General features: G+C 43.0%; 1 protein-coding gene across 1 annotated transcript in view; it reads left to right on the top strand.

The window, feature by feature from the left end:
• The first annotated feature begins 459 nt into the window (after positions 1 to 459).
• The window catches only part of LOC116367845 (serine/threonine-protein kinase Nek11-like), a 34,592-nt gene continuing 15,815 nt past the window's right edge, over positions 460 to 19,236 (top strand). The window contains exons 1-5 of the mRNA XM_031819014.1: positions 460 to 490; positions 1,837 to 2,012; positions 14,636 to 14,754; positions 14,952 to 15,024; positions 16,772 to 16,890. Coding sequence (XP_031674874.1) covers positions 460 to 490; positions 1,837 to 2,012; positions 14,636 to 14,754; positions 14,952 to 15,024; positions 16,772 to 16,890 — 518 coding nt within the window. The remainder of the gene's footprint in view (positions 491 to 1,836; positions 2,013 to 14,635; positions 14,755 to 14,951; positions 15,025 to 16,771; positions 16,891 to 19,236) is intronic.

Here is a 19,236-nt window from a genome sequence, read left to right as displayed (position 1 = left end):
TAGTGACCCGGAGGTTACTTCAACCTGGGATCACTGGCTCAGAACAACAGTAAGCCCACACCTACGCTGACATTAACAAGAAGTCAAGGAACACTCAATCTGCAGACGATCATTTCATTCCAGGAAGACAAATAATCTGACCGACTATCAGACACAGCCCAGCTTGACCATGACTCATTGCAGAGAGCCAACAGAAGAGGGTGTAAAATATGTTTTCCGGCAGGAAGGAAGAAAGTGGAAGTTAGGTCTTAAATGTCTTGACTGCTGCCACCGGGAACCTGTGAAGAGAGCTGAGAAGACGCAACACCAGATGGAACACATTTCACCAACCACACTAACCCTGGATGCCAACCCAACCCAACATGTGTCATAGTTAGGGCCATGTGTTGTGGTTAATCATATCAGAAGCCTAAGGATCTCTCAGTCTCAGAGCAGCATAGCAGGATGTCATTTAGGACAATGCGTTTCCGCTGCCTAACCTTTGCAGAAGGTGAGAGAAAGTGAAGTAGGAAGCTGAATAGAGAGAGACTGAATGAGAACGTAGACTTCACATCAATGACCTGTGGACCAATTTAGCCAGAGGTTCTTTGTGCTGCGACAGATCAGTCCTTTCTCTGAGTGGGGCCTGATGAGCTCCTTAAAGGTATGGAAGGAGGAGAGGTAGAGAGGAGGAGATGAAGAGAGGAGGAGAGGTAGAGAGGAGGAGCGATAGAGAGGAGGAGAGGTAGAGAGGAGGAGAGGAAGAGAGGTAGAGAGGAGGAGAGGAAGAGAGGTAGAGAGGAGGAGAGGTAGAGCGGAGAGGTAGAGAGGAGGAGAGGAAGAGAAGAGGAGAGGTAGAGAGGAGGAGAGGAAGAGAGGAGGAGAGGTAGAGAGGAGGAGAGGAAGAGTGGAGGAGAGGTAGAGAGGAGGAGCGATAGAGAGGAGGAGAGGTAGAGAGGAGGAGCAATAGAGAGGAGGAGAGGTAGAGAGGAGGAGAGGTTGAGAGGAGGAGAGGTAGAGAGGAGGAGCGATAGAGAGGAGGAGAGGTAGAGAGGAGGAGCGATAGAGAGGAGAGGTAGAGAGGAGGAGAGGTAGAGAGGAGGAGAGGTAGAGAGGAGGAGAGGGAGAGAGGAGGAGAGGTAGAGAGGAGGAGAGGTAGAGAGGAGGAGAGGAAGAGAGGAGGAGAGGTAGAGAGGAGGAGAGGTAGGGAGGAGGAGAGGAAGAGAGGAGGAGAGTTAGAGAGGAGGAGAGGTAGAGAGGAGGAGCGATAGAGAGGAGGAGAGGTTGAGAGGAGGAGAGGTAGAGAGGAGGAGCGATAGAGAGGAGAGGTAGAGAGGAGGAGAGGAAGAGAGGAGGAGAGGTAGAGAGGAGGAGAGGTAGAGAGGAGGAGAGAAGGAGAGGGTAGCATACATGTGTGTATGTACCCAGGACCAGACAGGGGACTGGAGAAAACATACATTTTAAACGATCTGTCTGAATGATGTTACCTGTCCCTGCCCAGGATGATAATTGGGGTACGGTGGTCAACTTTCGTCTATTGCCAGCTTTTCACATTTGCACTCCCTAATACTTTATATGGATATATGGGCGGCAGGTAGTCTAGTGGTTAGAGCGTTGGGACAGTAACCGAAAGGTTGCTAGATCCCTTGAGCTGACAAGATAGAAATCTGTCATTCTGCTCCTGCACAAGGCAGTTAACCCACTGTTCCTAGGCTGCCATTGTAAATGAGGATTTGTTCTTAACTGACTTGCTTGGTTAAATAAAAAATAAAAATAACTTGCTACTACGTACATGTGTTGCCCATTTTGGAAAAACCCCTTACTATAACCTTTCTCTCTCCTTTGCCGTCTGACCTTTGACCCCTAGTAAGGTGCTGAAGGAGATCCCTCTGGGGGACCTGCGTCCTAACGAGACAGTCCAGGCATCCCAGGAGGCTCAGCTCCTGTCCCAGCTCCACCACCCAGCCATCATCACTTTCTACAGCAGCTTTCTGCATAGAGATTCCTTCTGCATCATCACTGAGTACTGTGAGGTAGGACTGATGTCTCCAGATATCTTGGAATCTTTTGTGCTGTTGCAATCTCATCCACAACCTTGAATAATGCATTCATTCTCGAGTTCCCTCTGTCAGCTGGACTGACATCAGGTCAGGGCATCAACCATGCAGTGAGGAAATATTCTCCGCCATCGGTCCGTTTTCAGTTTCCTCGTTTGACCTTGGGCAGGGATCGTGTGTACCTTGCCACTGCATTCTCAGTTGTTATTTTCTGTCAGAAACATGTGAAGTGGTTAAAACCTTTACAGGATTGGTGGGTCCACCTCGGTACGGTTGAGCTAACGTAGGCTAATGTGATTAGCATGAGGTCGTAAGTAACAAGAACATTTCCCAGGACATAGACATATCTGATATTGTCAGAAAGGTTAAATTCTTGTTAATCGAACTGCACTGACCAATTTACAGTAGCTACCTTGCTATTGTTTGAGGAGAGTGCACAGTTATGAACTTGAAAAGTTATTAATAAACCAATTAGGCACATTTGGGCAGTCTTGATACAACATTTTGAACAGAATGCAATGGTTCATTGGATCCGTCTAAAACTTTGCACATACACTGCTGCCATCTAGTGGTCAAAATCTAAATGTAATAATAATATATTATGGCCTTTCTCTTGCATTTCAAAGATGATGGTACAGAAAAACAAAAAAAACGTTTTTTTCTTTGTATGATCTTTTACCAGATCTAATTATATTCTCCTTCATTCATTTCACAGTTCCACAAACTTCAAAGTGTTTTCTTTCAAATGGTATCAAGAATATGCATATACATTTGAAGTCGGAGGTTTACATACACTTAGGTTGGAGTCATTAAATCTTGTTTTTCAACCACTCCACAAATTTCTTGTTAACTTCTTGGATATAGGGGGCGCTCTTTTAATTTATGGATAAAAAAACGTGCCCGTTTTAAGCGCAATATTTTGTCACGAAAAGATGCTCGACTATGCATATAATTGGCATCTTTGGAAAGAAAACGCTCGAAGGTTTCCAAAACTGCAAAGATATTATCTGTGAGTGCCACAGAACTCATGCTACAGGCGAAACCAAGATGAAACTTCAACCAGGAAATGGGCAGAATTTTTGAAGCTCTGTTTTCCATTGTCTCCTTATATGGCTGTGAATGCGCCGGGAATGAGCCTGCCCTTCCTATCGTTTCTCCAAGGTGTCTGCAGCATTGTGACGTATTTGTAGGCATATCATTGGAAGATTGGCCATAAGAGACTACATTTACCAGGGGTCCGCCCGGTGTCCTTTGTCTAAATTGGTGCGTAATCTACAAGTTGCACGCAGTCATCCAGTGATTGAGAGGAGAGAGGAGGCTTTCAACGAACGATATATCATGAAGAGATATGTGAAAAACACCTTGAGGATTGATTCTAAACAACGTTTACCATGTTTCAGTCGATATTATGGAGTTAATTTGGAAAAAAGTTCTGCGTTTTGAAGACTGAATTTTCGTTTTTTTTTGGTAGCCAAACGTGACGCACCAAACGGAGCAATTTCTCATAAACAAATAATCTTTCAGGAAAAACTGAGCATTTGCTATCTAACTGAGAGTCTCCTCATTGAAAACATCTGAAGTTCTTCAAAGGTAATGATTTTATTTGAATTATTTTCTGTTTTTTGTGAAAATGTTGCCTGCTAATGCTAACGCTAAATGCTACGCTAGGTGCGCTAGCTGTTACACAAATGCTTGTTTTGCTATGGTTGAGAAGCATATTTTGAAAATCTAAGATGACAGTGTTGTTAACAAAAGGCTAAGCTTGAGAGCTAGCATATTAATTTCATTTCATTTGCGATTTTCATGAATAGTTAACGTTGCGTTATGGTAATGAGCTTGAGGCTGTATTCACGATCCCGGATCCGGGATGGCTCGACGCAAGAAGTTAACAAACTATAGTTTGGGCAAGTCGGGTAGGACATCTGCTTTCTGCATGACGCACGTAATTTTTACAACAATTGTTTACAGACAGATTATTTCACTTATAATTCATTTTATCACAATTCCAGTGGGTCAGAAGTTTAGTTGACGGTGCCTTTAAACAGCATGGAAAATTCCAGAAAATGATATCATGGCTTTAGAAGCTTCTGATAGGCAAATTGACACCATTTGAGTCAATTGGAGGTGTACCTGTGAATGTATTTCAAGGCCTACCTTCAAACTCAGTGCCTCTTTGCTTGACATTATGGGAAAATCCAAAAATGTATCTCATGTCATTGCTTACATTATGCATAAATAAGACCTTATAGATGCCAAGTCTTGGTCATGAAATGGTTTCAGTTTTTTTAATGTATTATTAGAAAATAATTGTTGACCTCCACAAGTCTGGTTCATCCTTGGGAGCAATTTCCAATCGCCTGAAGGTACCACGTTCATCTGTACAAACAATAGTACGCAAGTATAAACACCATGGGACCACGCAGCCGTCATACCGCTCAGGAAGGAGACGCGTTCTGTCTTCTAGAGATGAACGCTGTCACGTTCTGACCTTTATTTCCTTTGTTTTGTCTTTATTTAGTATGGTCAGGGCGTGAGTTGGGGTGGGCAGTCTATGTGTGTTTTTCTATGTTGGGGTTTTGAGTTCAGCCTAGTATGGTTCTCAATCAGAGGCAGGTGTCATTAGTTGTCTCTGATTGATAATCATACTTAGGTAGCCTGGGTTTCACTTTTGAGTTGTGGGTGTTTGTTTCCGTGTGAGTGTTTGTTGCCACACGGTACTGTTTCGGTTTCTTCGTTTCACGTTTATTGTTTTGTAGTGTTCAGTTTATGTCTATAAATAAACATTAAGGACACTTACCACCATGCGCATTGGTCCTCCGATCCTTCTCGCTACTCCCCCTCAGAAGAGGAGGAAGAATGCCGTTACAAACGCACTTTGGTGTGAAAAGTGCAAATCAATCCCAGAACAACAGCAAAGGACCTTGTGAAGATGCTGGAGGAAACAGGTACAAAAGTATCTATATCCACAGTAAAATTAGTCCTATATCGACGTAACCTGAAAGGCCACTCAGCAAGGAAGAAGCCACTGCTCCAAAACCACCATATAAAATCCAGACTACGGTTTGCAACTGCTCATGGGGACAAAGATCGTACTTTTTGGAGAAATGTCCTCTGGTCTGATGAAACAAAGATAGAAGTGTTTGACCATAATGACCATCATTATGTTTGGAGGAAATATAGGGAGGCTTGCAAGCCGAAGAACACCATCCCAACCGTGAGGCACGGGGGTGGCAGCATCAAGTTGTGGGGGTGCTTTGCTGCAGGAGGGACTGGTGCACTTCACAAAATACAGTGCCTTGCGAAAGTATTCGGCCCCCTTGAACTTTGCGACCTTTTGCCACATTTCAGGCTTCAAACATAAAGATATAAAACTGTATTTTTTTGTGAAGAATCAACAACAAGTGGGACACAATCATGAAGTGGAACGACATTTATTGGATATTTCAAACTTTTTAAACAAATCAAAAACTTAAAAATTGGGCGTGCAAAATTATTCAGCCCCCTTAAGTTAATACTTTGTAGCGCCACCTTTTGCTGCGATTACAGCTGTAAGTCGCTTGGGGTATGAATCTATCAGTTTTGCACATCGAGAGACTGAATTTTTTTCCCATTCCTCCTTGCAAAACAGCTCGAGCTCAGTGAGGTTGGATGGAGAGCATTTGTGAACAGCAGTTTTCAGTTCTTTCCACAGATTCTCGATTGGATTCAGGTCTGGACTTTGACTTGGCCATTCTAACACCTGGATATGTTTATTTTTGAACCATTCCATTGTAGATTTTGCTTTATGTTTTGGATCATTGTCTTGTTGGAAAACAAATCTCCGTCCCAGTCTCAGGTCTTTTGCAGACTCCATCAGGTTTTCTTCCAGAATGGTCCTGTATTTGGCTCCATCCATCTTCCCATAAATTTTAACCATCTTCCTTGTCCCTGCTGAAGAAAAGCAGGCCCAAACCATGATGCTGCCACCACCATGTTTGACAGTGGGGATAAGTGGTCAGGGTGATGAGCTGTGTTGCTTTTACGCCAAACATAACGTTTTGCATTGTTGCCAAAAAGTTCAATTTTGGTTTCATCTGACCAGAGCACCTTCTTCCAACATGTTTGGTGTGTCTCCCAGGTGGCTTGTGGCAAACTTTAAACAACACTTTTTATGGGCATCTTTAAGAAATGGCTTTCTTCTTGCCACTCTTCCATAAAGGCCAGGTTTGTGCAATATACGACTGATTGTTGTCCTATGGACAGAGTCTCCCACCTCAGCTGTAGATCTCTGCAGTTCATCCAGAGTGATCATGGGCCTCTTGGCTGCATCTCTGATCAGTCTTCTCCTTGTATGAGCTGAAAGTTTAGAGGGACGGCCAGGTCTTGGTAGATTTGCAGTGGTCTGATACTCCTTCCATTTCAATATTATCGCTTGCACAGTGCTCCTTGGGATGTTTAAAGCTTGGGAAATCTTTTTGTATCCAAATCCGGCTTTAAACTTCTTCACAACAGTATCTCGGACCTGCCTGGTGTGTTTCTTGTTCTTCATGATGCTCTCTGCGCTTTTAACGGACCTCTGAGACTATCACAGTGCAGGTGCATTTATACGGAGACTTGATTACACACAGGTGGATTGTATTTATCATCATTAGTCATTTAGGTCAACATTGGATCATTCAGAGATCCTCACTGAACTTCTGGAGAGAGTTTGCTGCACTGAGAGTAAAGGGGCTGAATAATTTTGCACGACCAATTTTTCAGTTTTTGATATGTTAAAAAAGTTTGAAATATCCAATAAATGTCGTTCCACTTCATGATTGTGTCCCACTTGTTGTTGATTCTTCACAAAAAAATACAGTTTTATATCTTTATGTTTGAATCCTGAAATGTGGCAAAAGGTCGCAAAGTTCAAGGGGGCCGAATACTTTCGCAAGGCACTGTAGATGGCTTCATGACGCAGTAAAATTATGTGGATATATTGAAGCAACATCTCGAGACATCAGTCAGGAAGTTAAAAGCTTGGTCACATGGGTCTTCCAAATGGACAATGACCCCAAGCATACTTCCAAAGTTGTGGCAAGATGGCATAAGGACAACAAAGTCAAGGTATTGGAGTGGCCATCACAAAGCCCTGACCTCAATCCTATAGAAAATTTGTGGGCAGAACTGAAAAAGTGTGTGCGAGCAAGGAGGCCTACAAACCTGACTCAGTTACACCAGCTCTGTCAGGAGGAATGGGCCAAAATTTACCCAACTTATTGTGGGAAGCTTGTGGAAGGCTACCCTTCCACAAGCTAAGCGTTTCGCTTGACCCAAGTTAAACAGTTTAAAGGCAATGCTACCAAATACTAATTGAGTGTATGTAAACTTCTGACCCACTGGGAATGTGATGAAATAAATAAAAGCTGAAATAAATCATTCTCTGTACTATTATTCTGACATTTCAAATACTTAAAATAAAGTGGGGATCCTAACTGACTGAAGACAGGGAATTTTTACTATGATTCAATGTCAGCAATTGTGAAAATCGGAGTTTAAATGTATTTGGCTTAGGTGTATGTAACCTTCCGACGTCAACTGTGCTTCAGGTCATGAGCCACAGACAGTTAGATTTGGGTATGTCATTTTAAGGGAATTTTGAAAAAAGGGTCCAATCCTTAACACCTGCCCTTTCCACAACACAGACTGACTAGGTGAATCCAGGTGAATCCAGGTGAAAGTTAAGATCCCTTGTTGATGTCACTTGTTAAATCCACTTCAATCAGTGTTGATGAAGGGGAGGAGACAGGTTAAATTCTTAAGCTTGGAGACAATTGAGACATGGATTGTCTATTTGTGCAATTCAGGCGGTGAATGGGCAAGAAAATATTTAAATGTCTTTAAACGGGGTATGGTAGTAGGTGCCTGGTGGGGGTGGGGTGCAACTCAATATTAGGAAGGTGTTCCTAATGTTTGGTATACTCAGTGTATATTTCAACATAGCAAGTCATTGTTATTCAAGGTAGAACAAATGTACAGAATCGTCTACACACACCTTATTCAATACTGCATTATCACAGCATTAAAATAGGACTATAGAAGGCCACAGATGCATGATCTTAATTTGATCACCATGTTGCAGGAGAACTTTCCAGGAAATGTCAAATGTGTCGTGTGTTTTTAAAAATACTTCTGAAGTTTGTAATTTCCCCTTTGAAATGTCATACTTGATTTTCCTTTATGAAAAATGTCCATGAATTATAATCACATAATTCACATTTCCTGCTGCTGCAGGATTATTTTCCTGCTGTAGCAAACTGGCTCAAATTAAGATCCTACATGTGTATATGGTTATTTTGATCCTGTCATACACTTATCGTGTTATAAATTCATGGCTTCGTGATTTTCTTATATAACACCATGGCTTGGAATCACTCCATACAGAGCTAACATGATTACATGGTCACTGTGGTTCCCTACACCAGAGCAGCACACCTCTCTCTTCAAACTGTAGCCCTGTAGGTGTTCCAAGCTAGAGAGAGGTCACAGGGAAATGTCTGAAGTGTCAGAGCATGGAACAAGTGATTGATCTGTGCCCCCTCCTTCTCCGCCCCCCTTCTCTTGCTCTCGCTCTCTCTCAGTTTTTCTTTTCATCTTGTCAAAGTGTTTGCTGTATAGATTACAGCAGGTAGGGGTTCTGTCCTCCAGTCTTTCTCCTACTAGATTACAGCAGGTAGGGGTTCTGTCCTCCAGTCTTTCTCCTACTAGATTACAGCAGGTAGGGGTTCTGTCCTCTAGTCTTTCTCCTACTAGATTACAGCAGGTAGGGGTTCTGTCCTCCAGTCTTTCTCCTACTAGATTACAGCTGTATGGGTCCTGTCCTCCAGTCTTTCTCCTACTAGATTACAGCAGGTAGGGGTCCTGTCCTCCAGTCTTTCTCCTACTAGATTACAGCATGTAGGGGTTCTGTCCTCCAGTCTTTCTCCTACTAGATTACAGCTGTATGGGTTCTGTCCTCCAGTCTTTCTCCTACTAGATTACAGCAGGTAGGGGTCCTGTCCTCCAGTCTTTCTCCTACTAGATTACAGCAGGTAGGGGTTCTGTCCTCCAGTCTTTCTCCTATTAGATTACAGCAGGTAGGGGTTCTGTCCTCCAGTCTTTCTCCTATTAGATTACAGCTGTATGGGTTCTGTCCTCCAGTCTTTCTCCTATTAGATTACAGCTGTATGGGTTCTGTCCTCCAGTCTTTCTCCTACTAGATTACAGCATGTAGGGGTTCTGTCCTCCAGTCTTTCTCCTATTAGATTACAGCTGTATGGGTTCTGTCCTCCAGTCTTTCTCCTACTAGATTACAGCATGTAGGGGTTCTGTCCTCCAGTCTTTCTCCTATTAGATTACAGCTGTATGGGTTCTGTCCTCCAGTCTTTCTCCTACTAGATTACAGCATGTAGGGGTTCTGTCCTCCAGTCTTTCTCCTATTAGATTACAGCTGTATGGGTTCTGTCCTCCAGTCTTTCTCCTACTAGATTACAGCAGGTAGGGGTCCTGTCCTCCAGTCTTTCTCCTACTAGATTACAGCATGTAGGGGTTCTGTCCTCCAGTCTTTCTCCTATTAGATTACAGCTGTATGGGTTCTGTCCTCCAGTCTTTCTCCTACTAGATTACAGCAGGTAGGGGTCCTGTCCTCCAGTCTTTCTCCTACTAGATTACAGCAGGTAGGGGTTCTGTCCTCCAGTCTTTCTCCTACTAGATTACAGCAGGTAGGGGTTCTGTCCTCCAGTCTTTCTCCTATTAGATTACAGCTGTATGGGTTCTGTCCTCCAGTCTTTCTCCTACTAGATTACAGCAGGTAGGGGTCCTGTCCTCCAGTCTTTCTCCTACTAGATTACAGCTGTATGGGTCCTGTCCTCCAGTCTTTCTCCTACTAGATTACAGCAGGTAGGGGTTCTGTCCTCCAGTCTTTCTCCTACTACAGTAGATTACAGCAGGTAGGGGTCCTGTCCTCCAGTCTTTCTCCTACTACAGTAGATTACAGCAGGTAGGGGTCCTGTCCTCCAGTCTTTCTCCTACTAGATTACAGCAGGTAGGGGTTCTGTCCTCCAGTCTTTCTCCTACTAGATTACAGCAGGTAGGGGTTCTGTCCTCCAGTCTTTCTCCTACTAGATTACAGCTGTATGGGCCCTGTCCTCCAGTCTTTCTCCAACTAGATTACAGCAGGTAGGGGTCCTGTCCTCCAGTCTTTCTCCTACTACAGTAGATTACAGCAGGTAGGGGTCCTGTCCTCCAGTCGTTCTCCTACTACAGTAGATTACAGCAGGTAGGGGTCCTGTCCTCCAGTCTTTATCCTATTAGATTACAGCAGGTAGGGGTCCTGTCCTCCAGTCTTTATCCTACTAGATTACAGCAGGTAGGGGTCCTGGCTTCCAGTCTTTATCCTACTAGATTACAGCAGGTAGGGGTCCTGTCTTCCAGTCTTTCTCAAAAATATCATGGTGTACAAGACACCTGTCTGATTGGCGCCTGTCTGAGTGGACTGATCCATTGTGGAGGCCGTGGGGATGGCACAGTCCATCAGTCTAAGAGATGTGCTACTGAAATTGTGTATGGTTATATTATGTAAGAACCATGATGCAACACAAATCAAAATGAAAATTATTTTATAGCAAATGCGCTTTCTCCCACGTTGGATAGTGGTTACTGTCCTGAAACACATCAGGTTCTGAAACACAGCAGTGTGCTGTTGAATTTGCATTTTTTTCTAGACCATGTTGCTATGTGCATAATAGCAAAGTTAACCAGCATATTGGCGGCCGAGGCAGCAGCGGAGTCAGGAGACGAGAAAACAGCCTTAATTGTCTAAGAAAAGTGAGTAGAGAGGAAACTCCAACTTAATTAGGTCTATAATCAACAGCCAAACTGTTAAATGTGCCTGGCTTTGTAAATCTTCCATATATATCTACAGAAATAAGACAGATCCTGCTTCTGTTGTCTGTTTGACTGTTTGTTTAATAGCCTACTGATTCTGTGAGCAATAAGCCTTACGCAACCACATGTCGAATAAACAATTCCACAAATTCGTCTGTTTTTAATCTTTGCTATGCTGTAATAAAGGCTTTACACTTTTTTTCCTTAGACCAGCCTCTCTGGCATTATTTATCATTTATTTCATGTTGTTTACTCTGTTCCAAATTGTCCCCAAAATGATATTTATAATATATTTTTTTAAATAACCCTCCTTTTTCCTTGATCTCCTTCTTGTTGTTATTATTATTATTATGATGAGCATGATAATTATAATCATAAGTCATATCATTATAATTAGTAGGCTTAGTATAGCAGCCTTGTATAACCACCATTGAGCAGTAGGCCTAAGAGTGCATCCTGTTTAGTCTTCATACTGTAACTTACTGAGGCCTTAGGCCTATATTTCAACACTTATATAGGCTACAATAAATAGGCCTAAGAGCGCATCCTGTTTAGTCATCATACTGTAACTTACTGAGGCCTTAGGCCTATATTTCAACACTTATATAGGCTACAATAAATAGGCCTAAGAGCGCATCCTGTTTAGTCATCATACTGTAACTTACTGAGGCCTTAGGCCTATATTTCAACACTTATATAGGCTACAATAAATAGGCCTAAGAGCGCATCCTGTTTAGTCATCATACTGTAACTTACTGAGGCCTTAGGCCTATATTTAACACTTATATAGGCTACAATAAATAGGCCTAAGAGCGCATCCTGTTTAGTCTTCATACTGTAACTTACTGAGGCCTTAGGCCTATATTTCAACACTTGTATAGGCTACAATAAATAAGCCTAAGAGCGCATCCTGTTTAGTCTTCATACTGTAACTTACTGAGGCCTTAGGCCTATATTTCAACACTTATATAGGCTACAATAAATAGGCCTAAGAGCGCATCCTGTTTAGTCTTCATACTGTAACTTACTGAGGCCTTAGGCCTATATTTCAACACTTATATAGGCTACAATAAATAGGCCTAAGAGCGCATCCTGTTTAGTCATCATACTGTAACTTACTGAGGCCTTAGGCCTATATTTCAACACTTATATAGGCTACAATAAATAGGCTTAAGAGCGCATCCTGTTTAGTCTTCATACTGTAACTTACTGAGGCCTTAGGCCTATATTTCAACACTTATATAGGCTACAATAAATAGGCCTAAGAGCGCATCCTGTTTAGTCTTCATACTGTAACTTACTGAGACCTTAGGCCTATATTTCAACACTTATATAGGCTACAATAAATAGGCCTAAACTCCCCATTTAGTAAACTGCGTTCACAAATATATGTGACTGTTTTTAGTCTTTGCTGTAATAAAGGCTTTACAAGAAAAAAACTAAAATTGTTACAATAGACTCTCTATTACGCTTGAAATTTATTTGATGTTGTTTACATTGTTCCAAATGGTAAGAAATGTTGTATTGTAATCTAACAGCAGCTGTTTGGCAGAGACATATAATATACATGAAGCGCTGGCTCCTTACCTTCTCTTTCTTGATCTCCAGGATTTTCCACAACTTGTCAAATGAATTCCTCACATCTGAACTCCCCTTTTACCTCCTGAGCAACCAGTAAACATTCTCCCGTATTGAGTTTGTTTGTCACTTCCTGTGCATCCATTTTGCTGTCATGCGTTACGGTGTTCAGAGTTTGTTATAACCAGTTTATTGATGTGATTCTGATATGCTATAGGTCAGGCCCTATTAGTCATGTGCATGCGATGCATACATGTGTCACGTAAAGAGAGTGAGGGTTCAGGGAATAGGGAATGTTTTACCTAAACAAATTAGGAATTTCGGTAACATAACTTTTCAGTCAGAAATGGCTGTATTATGTTGCAGCAACATTGACAGTACAATACACACTGTTGATGTTCTGTGGTGGTCACTGCAGCAGGGAGGAGAGAGAGACAACACTATAAACACTGTTGATGTTCTGTGGTGGTCACTGCAACAGGGAGGAGAGAGAGACAACACTATAAACACTGTTGATGTTCTGTGGTGGTCGCTGCAGCAGGGAGGAGAGAGAGACAACACTATAAACACTGTTGATGTTCTGTGGTGGTCGCTGCAGCAGGGAGGAGAGAGAGGCAACACTATAAACACTGTTGATGTTCTGTGGTGGTCACTGCAGCAGGGAGGAGAGAGAGACAACACTATAAACACTGTTGATGTTCTTTGGTGGTCGCTGCAGCAGGGAGGAGAGAGAGACAACACTATAAACACTGTTGATGTTCTGTGGTGGTCGCTGCAGCAGGGAGGAGAGAGAGACAACACTATAAACACTGTTCTGTGGTGGTCGCTGCAGCAGGGAGGATAGAGAGACAACACTATAAACACTGTTGATGTTCTGTGGTGGTCACTGCAGCAGGGAGGAGAGAGAGACAACACTATGAACACTGTTGATGTTCTGTGGTGGTCGCTGCAGCAGGGAGGAGAGAGAGGCAACACTATGAACACTGTTGATGTTCTGTGGTGGTCGCTGCAGCAGGGAGGAGAGAGAGGCAACACTATTGAACACTGTTGATGTTCTGTGGTGGTCGCTGCAGCAGGGAGGATAGAGAGACAACACTATAAACACTGTTGATGTTCTGTGGTGGTCGCTGCAGCAGGGAGGAGAGAGAGGCAACACTATAAACACTGTTGATGTTCTGTGGTGGTCACTGCAGCAGGGAGGAGAGAGAGACAACACTATAAACACTGTTGATGTTCTGTGGTGGTCACTGCAGCAGGGAGGAGAGAGAGACAACACTATAAACACTGTTGATGTTCTGTGGTGGTCGCTGCAGCAGGGAGGAGAGAGAGGCAACACTATAAACACTGTTGATGTTCTGTGGTGGTCACTGCAGCAGGGAGGAGAGAGAGACAATGGGTGCTCATCCCACTTTTTTTAACAGCGCAGCAAGTCTGATCCTGGAGGCATAATCATTTAAATTGCGGTCGGACTCCCTCTAGGCATTTCTTAATTATTAATTATCACACACACACACAAACACACACACACACACACACACACACACACACACACACACACACACACACACACACACACACACACACACACACACACACACACACACACACACACACACACACACACACACACACACACACACACACACACACTGCCAGAGCATCATAACCTACTCAGTGCCTCTCAGAATGAACCAGTGAGGACACCCCCACAGTTCCATTAAGAAGTTCATTGGTGCTGTTCTGTTCTCGCTGGAAGTCCCATTAGAGAGAATGAAGCCAGCTCAGATCTCATTCCAGCTTATCCTCACAGACAGTTAAATGGTCACAATGGCGGATGACAGAGGACCTTTCTGTCTGGAGTGTAAAATAGAGATGAGGATTCAGAGCTCTCTTAGTGTTGATGCACTTAGCTCTTACAGTTAGAGTTGATGCACATTTCCCCCAGAATGGAAATGAATGAACTTATAGACGTATCGGAATGGGTATTTTGTAAAAGGTTTTCCACTATGTGTATCCACAATAGTGTGTTGGTGGGTGTGTGCGTGCATGCGCCTGTATACGCTTGCATGGATTTATTGTGATGTGGGTATCTGTATGAATATTGCTATAGTCTGTTGCTATAATACTCTATGCTCTAGGACAGGGACTTGGACTGTCATCTGGAGGAAGTGAGAGAAGCAGGGCAGAGCTTGCCTGAGACCCAGGTCACTGATTGGCTGATCCAGCTGCTGCTTGGACTCCACTACATGCATAACAGGTTCATACTGTATTTATACTTTTGTCAAAAATGTAGAGTACATAAGGGAGAGGTCTAAGAACCACAGGGATCTAAACAAGGATATATTTTGGACTTCAAAGTATCCTGATTACATTGTGCAATGTTTATTCCTTTATTGTATTCCTGCCTGTCTGCCTGTCTGCTGATGTCTGTTTGTCCTGCCTCCTCTGTCCCAGGCGCATCCTCCACAGAGATCTGAAGGCCAAAAATATCTTCCTGAAAAGGAACATAGTTAAAATCGGTGAGTTCCAATGCAGCAGGGGCCCATGGGAGTTTTTTTGTTTGTTTGAAATCTTTGCTAGTCCTTAAAAGTGCAGGGAGGCTGTGTCACTCCTGTTAAATTCTAAGGCTCTCTCCATATGTCTGCGGCATACAATTATCTACAAAGGTAATGGATGAATTGTCACGACTTCCGCCGAAGTCGGGTCCTCTTCTTGTTTGGGCGGCACTCGGCGGTCGGCGTCGCCAGTCTTCTAGCCATCATCGATCCACTTTTCATTTTCCATGTGTTTTGTCTTGTTTTTCCTCACACCTGGTTTCAATTCCCTCAATCATTTGTTGTGTATTTAACCCTCTGTTCGCCCCATGTCTTTGTCTGGGATTGTTTATTGTAAGTGCTTGTGCACGTGCTGTTTGGTGCGTGACGGGTTTTGTACCCAATATACTTGTTATTTTTATGCTGTGGGTTTTGCTATTAAACTGCTCCAGTTATTACTAAGTTCTGCTCTCCTGCGTCTGACTTCCCTGCCACCGATTACGCACCCCTTACAGGAATACAAAACTGTTGAAAGTACACACAGTTTATACACAGCACCCCTGACAGGAATACAAACTGTTGAAAGTACACACAGTTTATACACAGAACACAGTTTATACACAGCACACAGTTTATACACAGCACACAGTTTATACACAGCACACAGTTTATAAACAGCACACAGTTTATAAACAGCACACAGTTTATACACAGCACACAGTTTATAAACAGCACACAGTTTATACACAGCACACAGTTTATACACAGCACACCGTCTGTAGCCCACTGTGTAAATCACTGCCAGTTGTTTGCTGGAGGAGGACATCCTGGACCCTTCCTTACTGCAGGAATCGTCCTCCACCTGGATCGTCCTGCGCCTTGTCCTCCGGGTCGTCCCCGAGACCGGTGTTGGCGTGCTGCTGGAGCTGTGCATCAAGGGGGCGGGGGGTACTGTCACAACTTCTACCGAAGTTGGTGCCTCTCCTTGTTCCGGCGGTGTTCGGCGGTCGACGTCACCGGTTTTCTAGCCACTTACCGATCTATGTTTCATTGTCCATTTGTTTTGTCTTTATTGTACACACCTGGTTTCCATTACAATATTATTTATTCCCTATTTAACCCTCTGGTTCCCACATGGTTTTGTGCGTGTTTGTTCGTTGTTCGCTATTTCTGTGAGCTGGAGTATTTTCCCTGCGTGGAATTTATTTTGTTGTTTATTCGAGTAAAGTATGTTATTTACTCAGTTCTGTGTCCTGCGCCTGACTCCTTCCTATCCGCTGCACATTGACACTTGACAAGAACATAATCAGGGCATGCACTTTAATGTGCTGATGGTTCAATTCCAAACAGAAAACTGTCTACTTTATGTGCTAATTTTTCAATTCCAAACAGAAAACTGTCTTTCTTTCCTCTTCCTATGATGACTCATCCTTGTCACTCGAAAGAGGACTGGATAGGTGAAAGCAATATGGCGGACACTTCTTTCAGCCTTTTTATTGTCCTTCTGCATAGTGCTCACACCCATCCCCCTGGTCCTTTCAGATGGGATCAATGAGGGCACAGGAAATAGGAACAGGTTCCAGTTTGGAAATAATCATAGTCGAGATTTAGCATTATTAGGCAATGTATTGTTGCTGTTTATTGTTCTTTGTTTTGTTTCCTATCTTATGCAAATTGCACTCTACAAATATAATATATTATTATTATAAGTGTTGCTCTTCCTCCGTTCAGGTGATTTTGGGGGTGTCCTGTCTGCTGATGGGGTCATGTGACCTGGCCACCACCTTCACGGGCACGCCTTACTACATGAGCCCTGAAGTCCTGAACCATCACGGTTACGACTCCAAGTCTGATATCTGGTAGGAAGGTGGAGCAGCACACTGAGGCTCAAAGACAGAAAGGTCAAAGTTAGGTTAAAGTTCAAATGGAAAGAAAGGTAAGGTTAGATAGGTTGAACGGCGAGTGGACATTGACATTTATCTTGATGCTGCACTGTTTGTTTATGTGTGTAGTGACTTTCTTAACACTTGTAAGGCGTGTTTTGTGCTGTGTTTTGTGCTGTGTTTTGTGCTGTGTTTTGTGCTGTGTTTTGTGCTGTGTTTTGTGCTGTGTTTTGTGTTGTGTTTTGTGCTGTGTTTTGTGCTGTGTTTTGTGCTGTGTTTTGTGCTGTGTTTTGTGTTGTGTTTTGTGCTGTGTTTTGTGCTGTGTTTTGTGCTGTGTTTTGTGCTGTGTTTTGTGTTGTGTTTTGTGCTGTGTTTTGTGCTGTGTTTTGTGCTGTGTTTTGTGCTGTGTTTTGTGCTGTGTTTTGTGCTGTGTTTTGTGCTGTGGCAGCTACCACAAGTTTTATTATGTCAATGTTTGTCATGTTTAAAACTTTTAATGAAACAAACACCAGTTTAGAGCTCTGTGTTTTGAAGATGAGTTCTTTTTTGATTCTCATTCCCCTCCGAACCTCAAGAGAGTTGTTGACATCCAGTTTCCTCCTCCGTCTCTGCTTCCTGCTAAGGCTACAGTGCTGAGTTCAGAATGCTGTGTAATGCTGTCACGTATCATTGTGAGATTTGGCTGGTATTTCCTTCAAAGCAGTCCAAAAGGAGCATGGCTAAGAGGCACTTCAGATATGGACTGGAATATGTGATGTGTAATGAAGTGGAGAAGAGGGGTAGAAATGGATTCATGTATAATGATGACTGGAGTCGATACGGCCATTGGTCTGATCAGCAGGAGAGCATAAAGAACACCTTTAATACCAAGAGCAACTATAGATCCCTCATCTTTCACTGCAGTCTGAAGTGCAAGCATCTACTGAACTCAAAGTTCTTTGAAAAGAATGTAACAGTAGTAACTGTACATGACTTCCTTCAGCACCAGTGCTCCATGGTTTCAAATAATAGTCTTTATGAGAAGTTATTCATGAAGAAGAATCTGATTTCTTGGAGAAAAATAAGTAGAGCTGGTAGAACATAGTACTGAATGGAGACAAAAGGTCTGTCAACTCTGCACTGTCCCTCCCAGCTGCCAGCAGCTTCCTTCCACCCCTGGCCTCCCCCCTTCTTTCCCTATTCATCTGTTTTCAAGAGGAAATTACCACTAATCCCAGAGTGGGAGTGGAAAATTGGCTTATTTTATCCGACAGAGAGGAAGAGACCAAGAAGCCAATTGAGGAGATGGTGGTGATCTCAGACACTGATACACAGCCCTCTGGGTAGTCTGTTGCCTCCCACTCCTCCTCACTCCGCTAGGCTCAGCGTCTCTTCCCATAGACCACACTAATGAGAAAGGAAGTGGTCACCTCACGCCTCGACCGCTCTACTGTACCACGCACGGCCCGTTTAGCTGATCTCACAAGGAGGAGAGGGCTCACTGTAGGTAACAAGTAAAGACAGGAAGTGGGAGATGGACTTTAAGGGTTAGAAAGAGTACGAGGATTAGAGCAACAAGTAGGTGTTAGGTCACAATGAGACATTGCCTGGTGGTAGATGTTTGAAATCCCTGTAATACATGGATGTCCACTCCTCTTCCCAATCCCTTCTTCTTATTTTACATCAAATAATACAATTAATAATTGATATAAAAACAATGGAACATTTGATATGGAAAATAAGATGGAGGCTTCCAGGGAAATGTAGATGATATTGTTTGTTTATCCTCCATTATGGTATCTGAATACATTCATATTCATTGTAGAATCACTCTGTCCATTTGTATTACTTGCATTGTTGTTCTGGTGTACTGTGTGGCAGGATGCAATAAAACAAGAGATTAAGAGAGCGTGATATTAAAGACAAAGAGGTGGATGATTGACAAATAATACCTTTAACTCTCTAACTTCCATCTGCTTCCTGTCATCGTTTGGTTATCTCTCTATTCCACCAAGAGTAATAACGTGAGCTAGTATATTCATTCACATATGTCTGGCGGGCATTTATTATTCTCCCATCTAATCTGTTTATTCATGGCCACTTTCCTTTGATGCCAAACAACCTGCAGGAGAAGGGAGCTTTATTACACCTCGATATAAGATGTGTACAGTTCCATTACCAGATGTGTTAATGTTCTCACTTCTTACTGGTCTGTTTAGAGTCCATGTGGGGTATTAGTCATATTGGAAATATGAGACGACATTGATTTATCGATTCAGATACACAGTAGATCAGAGTGTCAGGTCGCACACCCCTTCCAAGTGCAGGTAATGAATATGGAAT

This window comes from Oncorhynchus kisutch, unplaced genomic scaffold (assembly GCF_002021735.2).
Source record: "Oncorhynchus kisutch isolate 150728-3 unplaced genomic scaffold, Okis_V2 scaffold1780, whole genome shotgun sequence".
Classification (NCBI taxonomy): Eukaryota; Metazoa; Chordata; class Actinopteri; order Salmoniformes; family Salmonidae; genus Oncorhynchus; species Oncorhynchus kisutch.
The sequence above is the reverse complement of the archived record's forward strand: the minus strand, read 5'-3'. Positions and strand labels throughout refer to the sequence as shown.